This window comes from Rousettus aegyptiacus, unplaced genomic scaffold, assembly GCF_014176215.1.
Source record: "Rousettus aegyptiacus isolate mRouAeg1 unplaced genomic scaffold, mRouAeg1.p scaffold_m13_p_10, whole genome shotgun sequence".
Taxonomy (NCBI): domain Eukaryota; kingdom Metazoa; phylum Chordata; class Mammalia; order Chiroptera; family Pteropodidae; genus Rousettus; species Rousettus aegyptiacus.
The window spans coordinates 82,644,412-82,660,234 of NW_023416285.1; the positions used below are offsets into that span (position 1 = coordinate 82,644,412).

Sequence of the window (15,823 nt, forward strand, 5' to 3'; positions counted from 1 at the left end):
CATCTAAACTTACACTTTGAAGAACTAAAAAACCACCACCAAAGCCCAGTGTGTATAAACAATGAGATAAGAAAGATTAGAATGGAAATATACACATTAGAGTCTAAAACAAACCACAAAAGATCAATGAAACCAAGAGCCACTTCTTTGAAAAGATAAACAAAATTGATAAAGCTTCAACCAGAGAGGGAGGAAGGTCAACTTGGTGGGCTACTTAAAAGTGGGGTATGCTACCTCTCAGGGCTGCATTAAAATTCCAACCAAATTATAAAATAAGCAACATGGGCAACCACTTGAAGTCTAGGTGATCACAACATACACATCTGAGGATATAAAGAAAAAGTCACATTGAGACTGGTAGAAAAGGTGGAGATATGAAAGAGGCTCGCACCAGGAGGGAGAGTGAGGCTATGGAAGCCCCGCCCCTGAAAGAGACAGGGACTCCCTAGCACAGAGTTCCAGACCCAGGCATAGGAGTTCACACAAAATATGACTATAGAAATAGGTGGAAATTTTGGCTGTCTGGGTGACAGAAATGGAACCTGGAAATGAAATGTCCCCCTTAATTAAGGGCTTGCTCACAGACTCGTTTGTCGACAACAGGCAACCTGGTGCCATAGGAGGGCGGGAAGCTCAAGAGGCACAAGAGATGCGAGAAAAGAGTGAGTTGCTTGGTGCTGAGGCAAGGGCTGGAGGGACGACCTCCACTGCTCCTTGGTCTGGCCACCCTCCGGGGCAGTCTGCAGGTGAGCATCACATCGCCTGTGTTGAACGCTCCCCCCACACAACCAATTCGGAATCTGCATTGGCCTGGTGATATCAGCCCACCCCACCTGCTGTGTCCCTGAGACCATGCTCTACCCAACCCACAAATTAAATGTGGTAAGTACGATGGGGCAGCCAGGCCCACCCTGTACTTTCCTTGGGCTTCAAAACTGAGAGCAAATGAATTCCATAATACTTATTCCCAGTGTGAGCATTTCCATTTATCTACTTCATAATGGCATTGGAATATGGTGACGGGAAGATTTAAATTATGATTTTAGCATTGTAAGACTAAAGTATTGAGTTCAGTCTATATCTACCACCAATTTGAACCTAAAATTTCATTAAAAACACGATATGTTCCTCAAACAAAAGCTATCTCAGGTTAATTTTTAGTTCTTGGATGTATGCTTTTAAACTGATAGAGCAAATGCATTTCTAGTCTGTATGCTTGAAAATACAGAACTAGGTTCACCATGTAGCCATAATCAAATATTACTTTGAATTTTATTTTAGGAAATTTGAAAAATAGTTGTCTTTTTGGATACTTACTTCTCTTTCTGCTTTCTCATTTTCATACTGATACATCCTTTCTTTTAAATGATTACATTCATTGATTAATTCCTTATTTCTTTCTTGCAGTTTTTCCCTTTCAGCCTTAAGTCTTTTTTTCGCATCCTGAAACTGTTCTCGCATATTAATGAGTGCCTTTTCTTGACCAGCAACTTTGAGGCGAGCATCATCCAGTTGCTGTCGAAGCAACACATTTTCACTTTGTAGATGAGAAAATCTCTCCTCTAAGGATTTTTGCTTTTCGGTGCATTCATTCACTTTATCTTGTTCGTGTTGATACTTATATTCAATTTCCTTCTTTTGACACTGAGTCTGGCTTAGGTCTGTTTGTACACATTCTAAAACCAAAGTCTTTTCTCTGAGAGCAACTCTTGTCTGATGAAGTTCAGTTTCTAGGCTGTTCAATTTACTTTCAGCTTTACACAGTTGCTGAGAAAGCATCTCATTGTTCCCCTTCAGGTTAGACAGATCAAAATTCATTTTGTCTCGTAAACAATGCCATTCGTCTCCTTCTCTCTGGAAAGAAAGTTTTAGGTTTTCTTCTGATGTCTGACCTTGCTCATGATCATGCGCAGCAGTAGCCAGTTTAGAACGGTAGGATTTGATTTCCGTTTCCAGTCTTTCTTTGTTTTGTTTCTCATCCTTCAGTTGAGATTTCAGCATTGTATTCTCAGCTGTCAGAATGTTAAGCTGTGCAGTATATTGAAATATTTTTCTTGTTAATGTTTTTTCATTCGGTCTCATTGTGTTTTGAAGACCATCATTCTTGTCTTTTACAGTGGCGATATCCTCCAAGTGTTTTTTTTTCCATTTCCTGCTTCTGATTTTTTACTGTGTCTATTTCCAGTCTCAGCATGGCAATTTCATCTCGCAACATGTGGTTTTCATGCAACAGACCTTCTTCTTTTTCATGACTCTCAGAAACCTAAGTGAATTAAATGAAATGATATATTGTCATATCGTCTGAAATTAAAGTAGGACCTATATGAAAAAATCTACAAGGAAACACTGGCCTTAAGTAATATAGTAGACCAGATGGAGTTACATGATTTTTAAGAGTATTTCACCCAAAAGCAGCAGATAATAATACCTTCTTTTTAAGTGCTCATGGAACATTTCCCAAGACACATCACTCACGTTAGGCCTCAAACAAGTCTCTATAAACTTTAGAGGACTGAATTCAAATCAAGTATCCTTTTTGACAACAATAGTATGAAATTAGAAATCATTACAAAAAAAAAAAACTGAGAAATACACAAAGACATGAAGGCTAAATAATATGTTACTAAATAATGAATGGGTTAACATTGAGATCATAAAAGAAATTTAACGATACCTGGAGACCAAGGGAAGTGAAATCACAGTGACACAAAATTTATGGGACACGGCATAAGCAGAACTAACAGGGAATGTTATTAGCAATACTGGCCTACCTCAAAAAAAAAATCTTTAATAAACCATCTAAACTTACACTTTGAAGAACTAAAAAACCACCACCAAAGCCCAGTGTGTATAAACAATGAGATAAGAAAGATTAGAATGGAAATATACACATTAGAGTCTAAAACAAACCACAAAAGATCAATGAAACCAAGAGCCACTTCTTTGAAAAGATAAACAAAATTGATAAAGCTTCAACCAGAGAGGGAGGAAGGTCAACTTGGTGGGCTACTTAAAAGTGGGGTATGCTACCTCTCAGGACTGCATTAAAATTCCAACCAAATTATAAAATAAGCAACATGGGCAACCACTTGAAGTCTAGGTGATCACAACATACACATCTGAGGATATAAAGAAAAAGTCACATTGAGACTGGTAGAAAAGGTGGAGATATGAAAGAGGCTCGCACCAGGAGGGAGAGTGAGGCTATGGAAGCCCCGCCCCTGAAAGAGACAGAGACTCCCTAGCACAGAGTTCCAGACCCAGGCATAGGAGTTCACACAAAATATGACTATAGAAATAGGTGGAAATTTTGGCTGTCTGGGTGACAGAAATGGAACCTGGAAATGAAATGTCCCCCTTAATTAAGGGCTTGCTCACAGACTCGTTTGTCGACAACAGGCAACCTGGTGTCATAGGAGGGCGGGAAGCTCAAGAGGCACAAGAGATGCGAGAAAAGAGTGTGTTGCTTGGTGCTGAGGCAAGGGCTGGAGGGACGACCTCCACTGCTCCTTGGTCTGGCCACCCTCCGGGGCAGTCTACAGGTGAGCATCAGACCGCCCGTGTTGAACGCTCCCCCCGCACGATCAATTCGGAATCTGCATTGGCCCGGTGAGATCAGCCCACCCCACCTGCTGTGTCCCTGAGACCATGCTCTACCCAACCCACAGATTAAATGTGGTAAGTACGATGGGGCAGCCAGGCCCACCCTGTACTTTCCTTGGGCTTCAAAACTGAGAGCAAATGACAGCACTCAGCTCATCTGACTCACACACAGCCCATGCAAACCAAGAGAGACTTCCGGTGGTGGGTCACAAACACTGCCCTGAGCTACAATATTTCTTAAACAGATCTCAGGTATCTGCAGGCCTGAGGCAGGCAGCAGCTTGCCTAGCTGCGATCTGGGACTTTTACAGGAAACAACAAGGGAGACCACTCGCACAAAAACTGACAGTGTATTGGCCAGGGGAAAACTGCTCAGTATATGCCGGTGACTCCCTGCCTACTCACACCACCCGACTTGCATACCCCCAAAAGCCCTTCCAACTGCAGAGTCTTACGAGAAACTGGCAGGCAGCCTCAGGCCTTGAGCTGCACTGGTCCTTTTGCTAAGCCACACCAGGCTCAGGATTGGGGGTAACTGGACCTCAGCTTGCAGTGCTGTCTCTCCCACATGCCTTTAAATCCAGCAAAGCAAGCAACCATCCGTGGATCACTTTGTAGCTCCCACCAGGCAGCCCGCATAGTCAAATGCAGCAGCTGACCTTGGCCTACTTGGGAGACCTAACCAAGGTGCCACAGAACCAATATACTTGGAGGCTAGTGCTGGATCACAACACAGCAATACCCAACTAGCACCATAAGTAGTACATAATAAAGTGTTCTCAACGTGAACAAAAGCATGCTGGGGCAAACTCTCCTCCAAGTAGTCAACCCCACACAGCATCTCATACCCTGTGGGCCTGGAAAATCCCCACAGTCAGTCATCCCAACAGTCAATCCTATTCAATGATGTGCGACCAGGAATAAAGGCTTAGCTACAATAACACACACCCACACGAAGAACACGCCCAGAGTCTCTAGTGCAGGGGATTAAAGAGACTGCTTCACTGGGCCACACAGGACACCTAATACATAAGGCCACGTGGGCAAGGCTGGGAGACATAACAAATCTTCCCCGAGATTAGAAAAATACAGAGAGGCACCAAAATGAGAAAAATAAAGAAACATGCCTCAAGCGAAACAACAGGAGAAAACGCCAGAAAAATTTCTAAGATGGAAGCAAGCAGCCTACCAGAGACAGAGTTTAAAACAATGGTTATAAGAATGCTCAGTGAACATTAGGGGAGAATAGATGATCTCAACGAGAAGTTTAACAAACAAATAGTAAATATAAAAAAGGACATAGAAACCACATAAAAGAACCAGTCAGAAATGAAGAACACAATAACTGAAAAGAATAATACGCAAGAGTAGACCAGAAGAAACAGAATGAGTTGGAAGACAAGATAGCAGAAACACCCAAACAAAACAGCAAAAAAATAAGAATAGAAAAACGAGGATAGGTTAAGAGACCTCTGGGACAACATTAAGTGTACCAATATCCACATCGTAGGGGTAGCAGAAGGATAAGTAGGAGAGCAATGGATTGAGAACCTTCACGAAGAAATAATGACAGAAAACCTCCTTAACCAGGCAAAGGAATTAGACATACAAGTCCAGGAAGTGCGAAGAGTCCCAAACAAGAGGAGCTCAAAAAGACCCACACCAAGATTCATTGTGCATGATTCAAATGCCAAAGGTTTAAGACAAAGGGAATCTGAAAAGCAGCAAGAGAAAAGCAGCTAGATACTTACGAAGGTACTTCCATGAAAATGTCACCTGATTTTTCAACAAAAACTTTGCAGGCCAGAAGGAACTGGCAAAACATACTCAAAGTCATGGAAAACAAGGACCTATAACCTTAAATAATCTACTCAGCAAGGCAATCAATTAAAGTGGAAGGTGAGATAAAGAGCTTTCCAGAGAGGAAAAGCTTTCGGAATTCATCACTAATAAGCCAGTATCACAAGTAATGTTAAAGAGACATATGTAAAAAGAAGAAGGGGAAAACCACATATATGAATGATGAAATAGCAATAACTATGTACGTATGAATAATCACTTTAGATGTAATGGATTCGATGCTCCAGTCAAAAGACATAGGGTAGCTGAATGGATAAGAAAACAAGACCAATGCACATGCTGTCTACAAGAGGCCCACTTCACATCAAATGACATACACAGACTGAAAGTAAAAGGTTAAAAATATATATTTCAGGCAAATGGAAAAGAAAACATGCTGGAGTAGCAAAATTCATATCAGACAAAATAGACTTTAAAACAAAGTCTATAATGAGAGACGAGGAAGAGCATTACATAATAATAAAAGGATCAATACATCAAGAGGACATAACCCAGTAAACATAACATGCGCCCAGCATAGGAGCATCTACATATATAAGTCAAATATTGACTGACTTAAAGGGAGAGACTGACAATAACACATCCACAGTAGGAGACTTTAACACCCCATTGATGCCAATGGATAAATCTTCGGACAGAAAATCAATAAGGAAACTGCCGCCTTAAATAACGCACTAGATCAGATAGATTTAAATGATATTTTCAGAGCATTTCATCCCAAAGCAGCAGAATATACATTCTTCTCAAGTGCACTTGGAACGTTTTCCAGGATAGACTATGTGTTAGACCACAAAACAAGTATCGATAAATTTTAAAAAACTGAAATCATATCAGGCATCTTTTCTGACCACAATGGTATAAAACTAGAAATCAACCACAAGAAAAAAACTGTAAAATACACATCAAATGGAGGCTAAATAACATCCTACCAGACAAATAATGGGTGAACGATGAGATCAAGATAAAAAAGATACCCGGAGACAAATAAAAATAAAAATACAATGACACAAAATCTATTGGACATAGCAAAAACAATCCTAAGAGGGAAATTCACGGCAATATAGGACTACCTCAAAAAACAAGAAAAAAATCTCAAATAAACCATCTAACCTTACACTTAAAAGAACTAGAAAAAGAATAGCCAACAGAACCCCAAGTGAGTAGAAGAAAGGAAATAATAAAGATCAGAAGGGAAATAAACAAAAGAGAGTCTAGAAAAACAATTTTTAAAAAGATCAATGAAACCAAGAGTTGGTTCTTTGAAAGGATAAACAAAACTGATAAACCTTTAACCAGATTCATCAAGAAAAAAAGAGAGAGAGCACAAATAAAAATTAAAAATAGGAAATGAAAGAGGAGAAGTAACTATGGACTCAACAGAAATATAAAGGATTTTAAGAAAACCCTACAAACAATTCCATGTCAACAAATTAGACAATCTGGGAAAAATGGGTACATTCCTAGAAACTGACAAGCTCCCAAAACGAAGTCAAGAAGAAACAGAAATTCTGAAATACCTGATTACTACCAATAAAATCAAATGAGTAATCAAAAAACTCCCAGAAATTAAAAACCCTGGACCAAATGACTTCAAAGGCAAATTTTACCAAACTTTCAAAGAAGAATTAACAACTATTCTTCTCAAAACGGTCCAAGAAATTCAAGAGGAGGGAAGGCTTCCTAATTATTTTTATAAGACCACCATTACCCTGATTGCAAAACTAGACAAAGACATCACAAAAGAAGAAAACTTAGGCCAATATCTCTGATGCACATTGATGCAAAAGTCCTCAACAAAATCTTAGCAAACTGAATTCAGCAATACATTAAAAATATTAACCGTAGTCAAAGTGGATTGATTCCTGTGATGCAAGGTTGGTTCATTATCCACAAATCAATTAATGTGGTAAGCCACATTAACAAACTGCAAGATAAAAATCATGTGATCATATAAATGGATGCAGAAAACCATTCAACAAAATCCAGCATCCATTTATGGTAAAAACTCAGCAAAAAGGGGACTCGAGAAATAACACCTCAATATTATAAAGGCCATTTGTGACTAACACACAGCTAATATCATACTCGAATGGTGACAAACTAAAAGCGTTTTCCTTAAGATCAGCAATAAGATCAGCGTGTTTACTCTACCCATGTCTTGCCGACATCGTATTACAAGTCATAACCACAGCAATGAGCCAGTTCTTACTGAAGATGTCTCACAACTGGTACGATATTCCTGTTATTGACTTTACAAATCACATTATTATTAAATAATACATAACTATAACATAAGCACTTGGTTAGAGTTATCTACTAGTCCCGCAGTATATAACTTCAAAAAAAGATCACCAAGTGCATCAATTCACCTTCTTTTCCTCAGATGAACACATTGCTATTAATTTAGTTAAAGACATGGAAGGTAGTATCCTCTTTTCTAATCAGTATGAGGTTACTTGAACAATGAATACTGCCCCACTATCCATTTTCCCCAATGAATCTGCAAACATTTACAATCTATTGAAGTCTCAAAGAGATATAGACACATTGGTGAGACTAGTGGTAGTAAATTCTATATTGTGCAATGTTATTCCTCTTTTTTTTTTTTAATCAGAAGCTTGAATTAATTTCAGAGTTCCTCACATATTCAGTCCTCTACTCAAACCCATCCAATAGATTCCCATATCTCAGAATAATAGCGAAGTCATTCCAAAGGCCTTCACGGCCCAAGGTCACCAGGGCTTGCCCTTCTTCATGCAGCACATGAATCCTGCCACCCCTCCCAAGGCTAAAAATCCAGATCCAATGCAAAATTAGCAAATCACAGCGGGCTGCAATTCTTTGTATATTGGACAAACTTACGTCCATATCAGAGACTATGGTACGTAAAATGAGAATTATGGGGGAATTATTAGTAAAAATAGTCAATGAAAATGAGAAATTGCAGTGGGAAGATTAAATCTAGTTAGTACTGCTAAAACACATCGCATCTTTCCCAAAATATGATTAATGAAAAGTAGCTGCCTTTAGAGTGTTCAGGGATCCTAAGAATACACTATGTAAGACCGAAATGTTTCCAAATTTCATGCAAATTGCCATGAATAAAAATGAAACTATACCAACAGTAATGTATAAGAGGCTACCGAAAGGAAGGTACTTGGAGATACAACATCTACAGCTCAGTTCATCTGTGAAATCTGGAATTAACTGTCAAAGGAGTCTACTCGCCTGAACCTGAATTCCATAATACTCATTCCCAGTATGAGCATTTCCATTTATCTGCTTCATAATGGCATTGGAATATGGTGACGGGAAGATTTAAATTATGATTTTAGCATTGTAAGACTAAAGTATTGAGTTCAGTCTATATCTACCACCAATTTGAACCTAAAATTTCATTAAAAACACGATATGTTCCTCAAACAAAAGCTATCTCAGGTTAATTTTTAGTTGTTGGATTTACGCTTTTAAAGTGATAGAGCAAATGCATTGCTAGTCTGTATGCTTGAAATACGCAACTAGGTTCACTGTGTAGCCATTATCAAACATTACTTTGAGATTTCTTTAAGAAATGTGAAAAATATTTATCTTTCTGGATACTTACTTCTCTTTCTTCTTTATCCAATTCATACCGACACATTCTCTCTTTTAAATGACTACATTCATTGATTAACTTCTGATTTTTTTCTTGCAGTAGACGGCCTTGTTTTTCACTTTCAGCCTTAAGTCTTTTGATCGCATCCTGAAACTGTTCTTGCATATTAATGAGTGCCTCTTCTTGACCGGCAACTTTGTGGAGAGCATCATCCAGCTGCTGTTGAAGCAATGCCTTTTCACGTTGTAGCTGAGATAACCTCTCCTCTAAGGATTTTTGCTTTTCAGTGCATTCATTCACTTTATCTTGTTCGTGTTGATACTTATATTCAATTTCCTTCTTTTGACACTGAGTCTGGCTTAGGTCTGTTTGTACACATTCTAAAACCAAAGTCCTTTCTCTGAGAGCAACTCTTGTCTGATGAAGTTCAGTTTCTAGGCTGTTCAATTTACTTTCAGCTTTACACAGTTGCTGAGAAAGCATCTCATTGTTCCCCTTCAGGTTAGACAGATCAAAATTCATTTTGTCTCGTAAACAATGCCATTCGTCTCCTTCTCTCTGGAAAGAAAGTTTTAGGTTTTCTTCTGATGTCTGACCTTGCTCATGATCATGCGCAGCAGTAGCCAGTTTAGAACGGTAGGATTTGATTTCCGTTTCCAGTCTTTCTTTCTTTTGTTTTTCATCCTCCAGTTGAGATTTCAGCATTGTATTCTCAGCTGTCAGAATGTTAAGCTGTGCAGTATATTGAAATATTTTTCTTGTTAATGTTTCTTCATTCGGTCTCATTGTGTTTTGAAGACCATCATTCTTGTCTTTTACAGTGGCGATATCCTCCAAGTGTTTTTTTTCCATTTCCTGCTTCTGATTTTTTACTGTGTCTATTTCCAGTCTCAGCATGGCAATTTCATCTCGCAACATGTGGTTTTCATGCAACAGACCTTCTTCTTTTTCATGACTCTCAGAAACCTAAGTGAAATTCAATGAAATGACATATTGTCATATCGTCTGAAATTAAAGTAGGACCTATATGAAAAGATCTACAAGAAAACACTAGCCTTAAGTAATACAGTAGACCAGATGGAGTTACATGATTTTTAAGAGTATTTCACCCAAAAGCAGCAGATAATAATACCTTCTTTTTAAGTGCTCATGGAACATTTCCCAAGACACATCACTCACGTTAGGCCTCAAACAAGTCTCTATAAACTTTAGAGGACTGAATTCAAATCAAGTATCCTTTTTGACAACAATAGTATGAAATTAGAAATCATTACAAGAAAAAAAAATTGAGAAATACACAAAGACATGAAGGCTAAATAATATGTTACTAAATAATGAATGGGTTAACATTGAGATCATAAAAGAAATTTAACGAACCCTGGAGACCAAGGGAAGTGAAATCACAGTGCCACAAAATTTATGGGACACGGCATAAGCAGAACTAACAGGGAATGTTATTAGCAATACTGGCCTACCTTAAAAAAAAAAAAATCTTTAATAAACCATCTAAACTTACACTTTGAAGAACTAAAAAACCACCACCAAAGCCCAGTGTGTATAAACAATGAGATAAGAAAGATTAGAATGGAAATATACACATTAGAGTCTAAAATAAACCACAAAAGATCAATGAAACCAAGAGCCACTTCTTTGAAAAGATAAACAAAATTGATAAAGCTTCAACCAGAGAGGGAGGAAGGTCAACTTGGTGGGCTACTTAAAAGTGGGGTATGCTACCTCTCAGGGCTGCATTAAAATTCCAACCAAATTATAAAATAAGCAACATGGGCAACCACTTGAAGTCTAGGTGATCACAACATACACATCTGAGGATATAAAGAAAAAGTCACATTGAGACTGGTAGAAAAGGTGGAGATATGAAAGAGGCTCGCACCAGGAGGGAGAGTGAGGCTATGGAAGCCCCGCCCCTGAAAGAGACAGGGACTCCCTAGCACAGAGTTCCAGACCCAGGCATAGGAGTTCACACAAAATATGACTATAGAAATAGGTGGAAATTTTGGCTGTCTGGGTGACAGAAATGGAACCTGGAAATGAAATGTCCCCCTTAATTAAGGGCTTGCTCACAGACTCGTTTGTCGACAACAGGCAACCTGGTGCCATAGGAGGGCGGGAAGCTCAAGAGGCACAAGAGATGCGAGAAAAGAGTGAGTTGCTTGGTGCTGAGGCAAGGGCTGGAGGGACGACCTCCACTGCTCCTTGGTCTGGCCACCCTCCGGGGCAGTCTGCAGGTGAGCATCACATCGCCTGTGTTGAACGCTCCCCCCACACAACCAATTCGGAATCTGCATTGGCCCGGTGAGATCAGCCCACCCCACCTGCTGTGTCCCTGAGACCATGCTCTACCCAACCCACAAATTAAATGTGGTAAGTACGATGGGGCAGCCAGGCCCACCCTGTACTTTCCTTGGGCTTCAAAACTGAGAGCAAATGAATTCCATAATATTTATTCCCAGTGTGAGCATTTCCATTTATCTACTTCATAATGGCATTGGAATATGGTGACGGGAAGATTTAAATTATGATTTTAGCATTGTAAGACTAAAGTATTGAGTTCAGTCTATATCTACCACCAATTTGAACCTAAAATTTCATTAAAAACACGATATGTTCCTCAAACAAAAGCTATCTCAGGTTAATTTTTAGTTCTTGGATGTATGCTTTTAAACTGATAGAGCAAATGCATTTCTAGTCTGTATGCTTGAAAATACAGAACTAGGTTCACTATTTAGCCATAATCAAACATTACTTTGAGTTTTCTTTAAGAAATGTGAAAAATATTTATCTTTCTGGATACTTACTTCTCTTTCTTCTTTATCCAATTCATACCGACACATTCTCTCTTTTAAATGACTACATTCATTGATTAACTTCTGATTTTTTTCTTGCAGTAGACGGCCTTGTTTTTCACTTTCAGCCTTAAGTCTTTTGATCGCATCCTGAAACTGTTCTTGCATATTAATGAGTGCCTCTTCTTGACCGGCAACTTTGTGGAGAGCATCATCCAGCTGCTGTTGAAGCAATGCCTTTTCTCTTTGTAGCTGAGATAACCTCTCCTCTAAGGATTTTTGCTTTTCCGTGCATTCATTCACTTTATCTTGTTCGTGTTGATACTTATATTCAATTTCCTTCTTTTGACACTGAGTCTGGCTTAGGTCTGTTTGTACACATTCTAAAACCAGAGTCTTTTCTCTGAGAGTAACTCTTGTCTGATGAAGCTCAGTTTCTAGGCTGTTCAATTTACTTTCAGCTTTACACAGTTGCTGAGAAAGCATCTCATTGTTCCCCTTCAGGTTAGACAGATCAAAATTCATTTTGTCTTGTAAACAATGCCATTCATCTCTTGCTTTCTGGAAAGAAAGTTCTAGGTCTTTTTTTGACGTCTGACCTTGCTCATATTCATACGTAGCAGTAGCCAGTCTAGAACAGTATGATTCAACTTCTGTTTCTAGTCTTTCTTTGTTTTCTTTTTCATTCTCCAGTTGAGATTTCAGCATCGTATTCTCAGCTGTCAGAATGTTAAGCTGTGCAGTATATTCAAATATTTTTTTTGTGAATGTTTCCTCGTTCAATTTTATTGTCTTTTGATAATGGTCATTTTTGTCTTCTACAGTTGCAATGTCCTCCAAATTTTTTTTTTCCATCTCCTGTTTCTGATTTTTTACTGCGTCTATTTCCAGTCTTAGCATGGCAATTTCATCTCGCAACATGTGGTTTTCATGCAACAGACCTTCTTCTTTTTCGTGGCTCTCAGAAACCTAAACAAAATAAAAGAGACTTAAAGCTAACAATCAATAAAATGATATATCATGACATTTTCTGAAATAATGAAATGACTTCTTTATTTATATTATGAAGTGATTGCAATGAGTTCATATTGAAATGGAAAATAAATGGAGTTGGTTCTAAAACACCAACTTCATATAAGCATAACATTCCCCCAAATTCAAAATGCAACACAATATGCTGAATTCATGAGAGTAAAAGATAAAGCATAAGGGAATTTAAGAGTCTCAGAATTAGAAAGGCAACAAATCAGGGAGGTATAATATAAAACATTAATAAACGTGATTATACTTAAAAATGAAATTTACAGTTTGAATATACAGCTATACGGATTATATTTCCTAAAATTATTATCTCCCCAAAATATTCCATAGACGTTCTACTTTTCTAATATTTACATAGTTATAAAAATTACATCTAGTAAGAACTAAATAGAGAAATCTAGGCATTGCATAAGCACTCTATACATATGAATGAAGTCATTTAGTGACCACAAACCTTTCCCATTAGGTTAAAAAGATAAGGAATTCAGGATTTTAGCCAGGTCTTCTGACTCTACAGTTTTTGTTTGTGTACTAAACCACAGCTACTTCTGTCATACAAATATTTAAATATAAAAGAAGCCTTATATTAAAAAAAAAATCATGGTAAATAAAGAGAAATTTAGAGCACTCTTCTTAGAAATTCATGAGATTATTTGCTACTGTAATAATTTTTTCCTCTTCCAAATGATTAAAGTAGTAAAAATTATGAAATAGGAGAAAATGACTGACCTATTATACTAGAGATAAAATACTTATCAATTAATTATTACTAAGTAATGTTGTGGCATGCCATCATCTTCAAAAGCTTCTTGTACTGAAATAGGATGCTAATTTGAGCAAATTATTGTTTTTTATAAAAAGGAGATTGACATCTAAAATCTGGTGTCTGAACTGGCTGTAGTTATCCTCCTTACCATCTTGAAAAGTAAAAACTAACCTCTCTGTTAAAGTAGCAAGGGGATATAAGCACTGCCAAAGCCTGCAGAGTCTGTTGTTAATAATAATAAACTTGAGATTATAAAAATCTCATCAATTCCTATGAAAGATAGTAAAAGTCTCCCCTTAGGATGAGGCCATTGTGAACGTCACTACTAGACTGTTGGAGATAAATTGATTTGAATCAAGAATATTATTTTATCTAGTCGACCACAAACGTCAACCCCTAAGATACATACACATACTCATATCTTTAAAAACCTCTATATTTCTCATATGTACAGTGTCGATTTTTTAAGATATATACACACAAATAAATGCAAACATGCCTTTGAGAATAACTGAACAAAATACCTCAGAATTCATTTCCTTAAGATTTATTTCTATCTTCTTTTGTTTGCAAAGGTGATTGGTCAAGATTGTTCCTTGTGATATTCTAGCATTCGGTTCTTGAGAAAGTTGCCTCTGACTGTCATTTTGTTCTTCTATAATCTAGAGAATCAAGTGTGAACAAAGAAAAATTAGAATATAATTAATATTTAACTGTTAAACTTCTTAATATATGTTTATTTACTCCCAAATCACTAGATTATAACTAATTATAATGTCTTAGTCTAAAATTAACAGAAAAACATGAACCTGCAAACCTACTCTTTTCACTGTTTGAACTAAATAATTTGTTGTATGTTAATCTACCAAAAATGAATTAGATGATTTTTTATGTTTTTTATGTAAGGCTTCCTCACTTAAAATAATTCGCTTCACCTAATCACACATATTGAGCTATTACCTACACTGCATTTAAGAATTTTTAAAAAATTGATAATTGGACAAGAGGTAGGCTTTAAATTTTTAGAAGCCAAAATCATTAACATCAATCAGAAGGAAAAGCAAAATCCTAAATTTAAATTCAAATTACATACTCTGACAGTGTCCTGCATAGATAAAGTTATTTGTCACATCCAATTCTAATTTATTCTAATATCCATTAATCAGAGTAGATACAGATTTTAATAATATTTACTAATTTTCTACTCTGAAATCAAATAAATTAGACAGTTTTGTTTGAAACCTAGCAATGAAAGAGTTCATCCTGGAAGCTGTGATTCTCTTAAGAGGCAGTGGAGTTGATTTTATGACCCCATTCCATCCCCGAATGTAGAATCTGAAGTCAATTACAGAGAGATGACAAGGAAGAACCTTTACATTATTGACTAGCAATATCAAACTGCAAATTTTGAACCACTGAGAATGATTACTCCTTTCACACAAATCTAACTCAGTGATCATCATTTTTATATTGTTCATAATTTCAACTGTTTAATTATATGATTCAATATTTGGTGTTACTTTCTTTATCATGTAAGGAAGTTATAAAACTGAAAGAAGCAAACAATACTCAGAAAGGCTTTTTCTTTTTGCCTCAAGGCCAAGAATAAATTTAGCTATAAGTGACTATAGATTCTAACACTATCTTAGTTTTTAACTTCTTAAAAATAATATTCAATTATGATAAATAGACTCTAAAAGTCTAGCTTGAGAGGTAATTACAAATAGACTATGTTTCCTAACTAAAGCATAAAAAGTTATAGTATACCAGAGATTTAAATTTAAATTTTTACATACCCGTGGATGGTTCTTTTCACTTCCATGAAGCCTTTCTTGCTTTTCATCTGATGTCAATCCTAAGCCTAGTTCTGCTGAGAAATCTATTTATTAGGTAAAATGAACTCCTTAGAATGATTAGATATAAGCTACTATTTTTATTTTTAAAAAAAAAAGCAGGAAATAACATTTTATCAATTGAGAGTTTAAATTAAGCTTAATCTTTAGCTAGCTATTTAGTTCCTTAATAAATGCTTCTAATTATCTAAAACTTCAACAAACCAGTTGCCAAATAATAGATGTTAATTACAAAGTTTAAGGCATAAAAACATCTCAAAAATTCATTCAGAAATTCATTTACCAATATCGATGAAAA

General features: G+C 36.9%; 1 protein-coding gene across 1 annotated transcript in view; it reads right to left on the bottom strand.

The window, feature by feature from the left end:
• Window positions 1-1,559: 1,559 nt before the first annotated feature.
• LOC107503348 (ankyrin repeat domain-containing protein 26-like) overlaps window positions 1,560-15,823 on the bottom strand; it is a 44,593-nt gene continuing 30,329 nt past the window's right edge. Inside the window, exons 15-19 of the mRNA XM_036226635.1 lie at window positions 15,469-15,551; window positions 14,197-14,334; window positions 11,878-12,834; window positions 9,068-10,024; window positions 1,560-2,263 (exon numbers count right to left, since the gene is read on the bottom strand). Coding sequence (XP_036082528.1) covers window positions 2,099-2,263; window positions 9,068-10,024; window positions 11,878-12,834; window positions 14,197-14,334; window positions 15,469-15,551 — 2,300 coding nt within the window. The 3' untranslated portion in view covers window positions 1,560-2,098. The remainder of the gene's footprint in view (window positions 2,264-9,067; window positions 10,025-11,877; window positions 12,835-14,196; window positions 14,335-15,468; window positions 15,552-15,823) is intronic.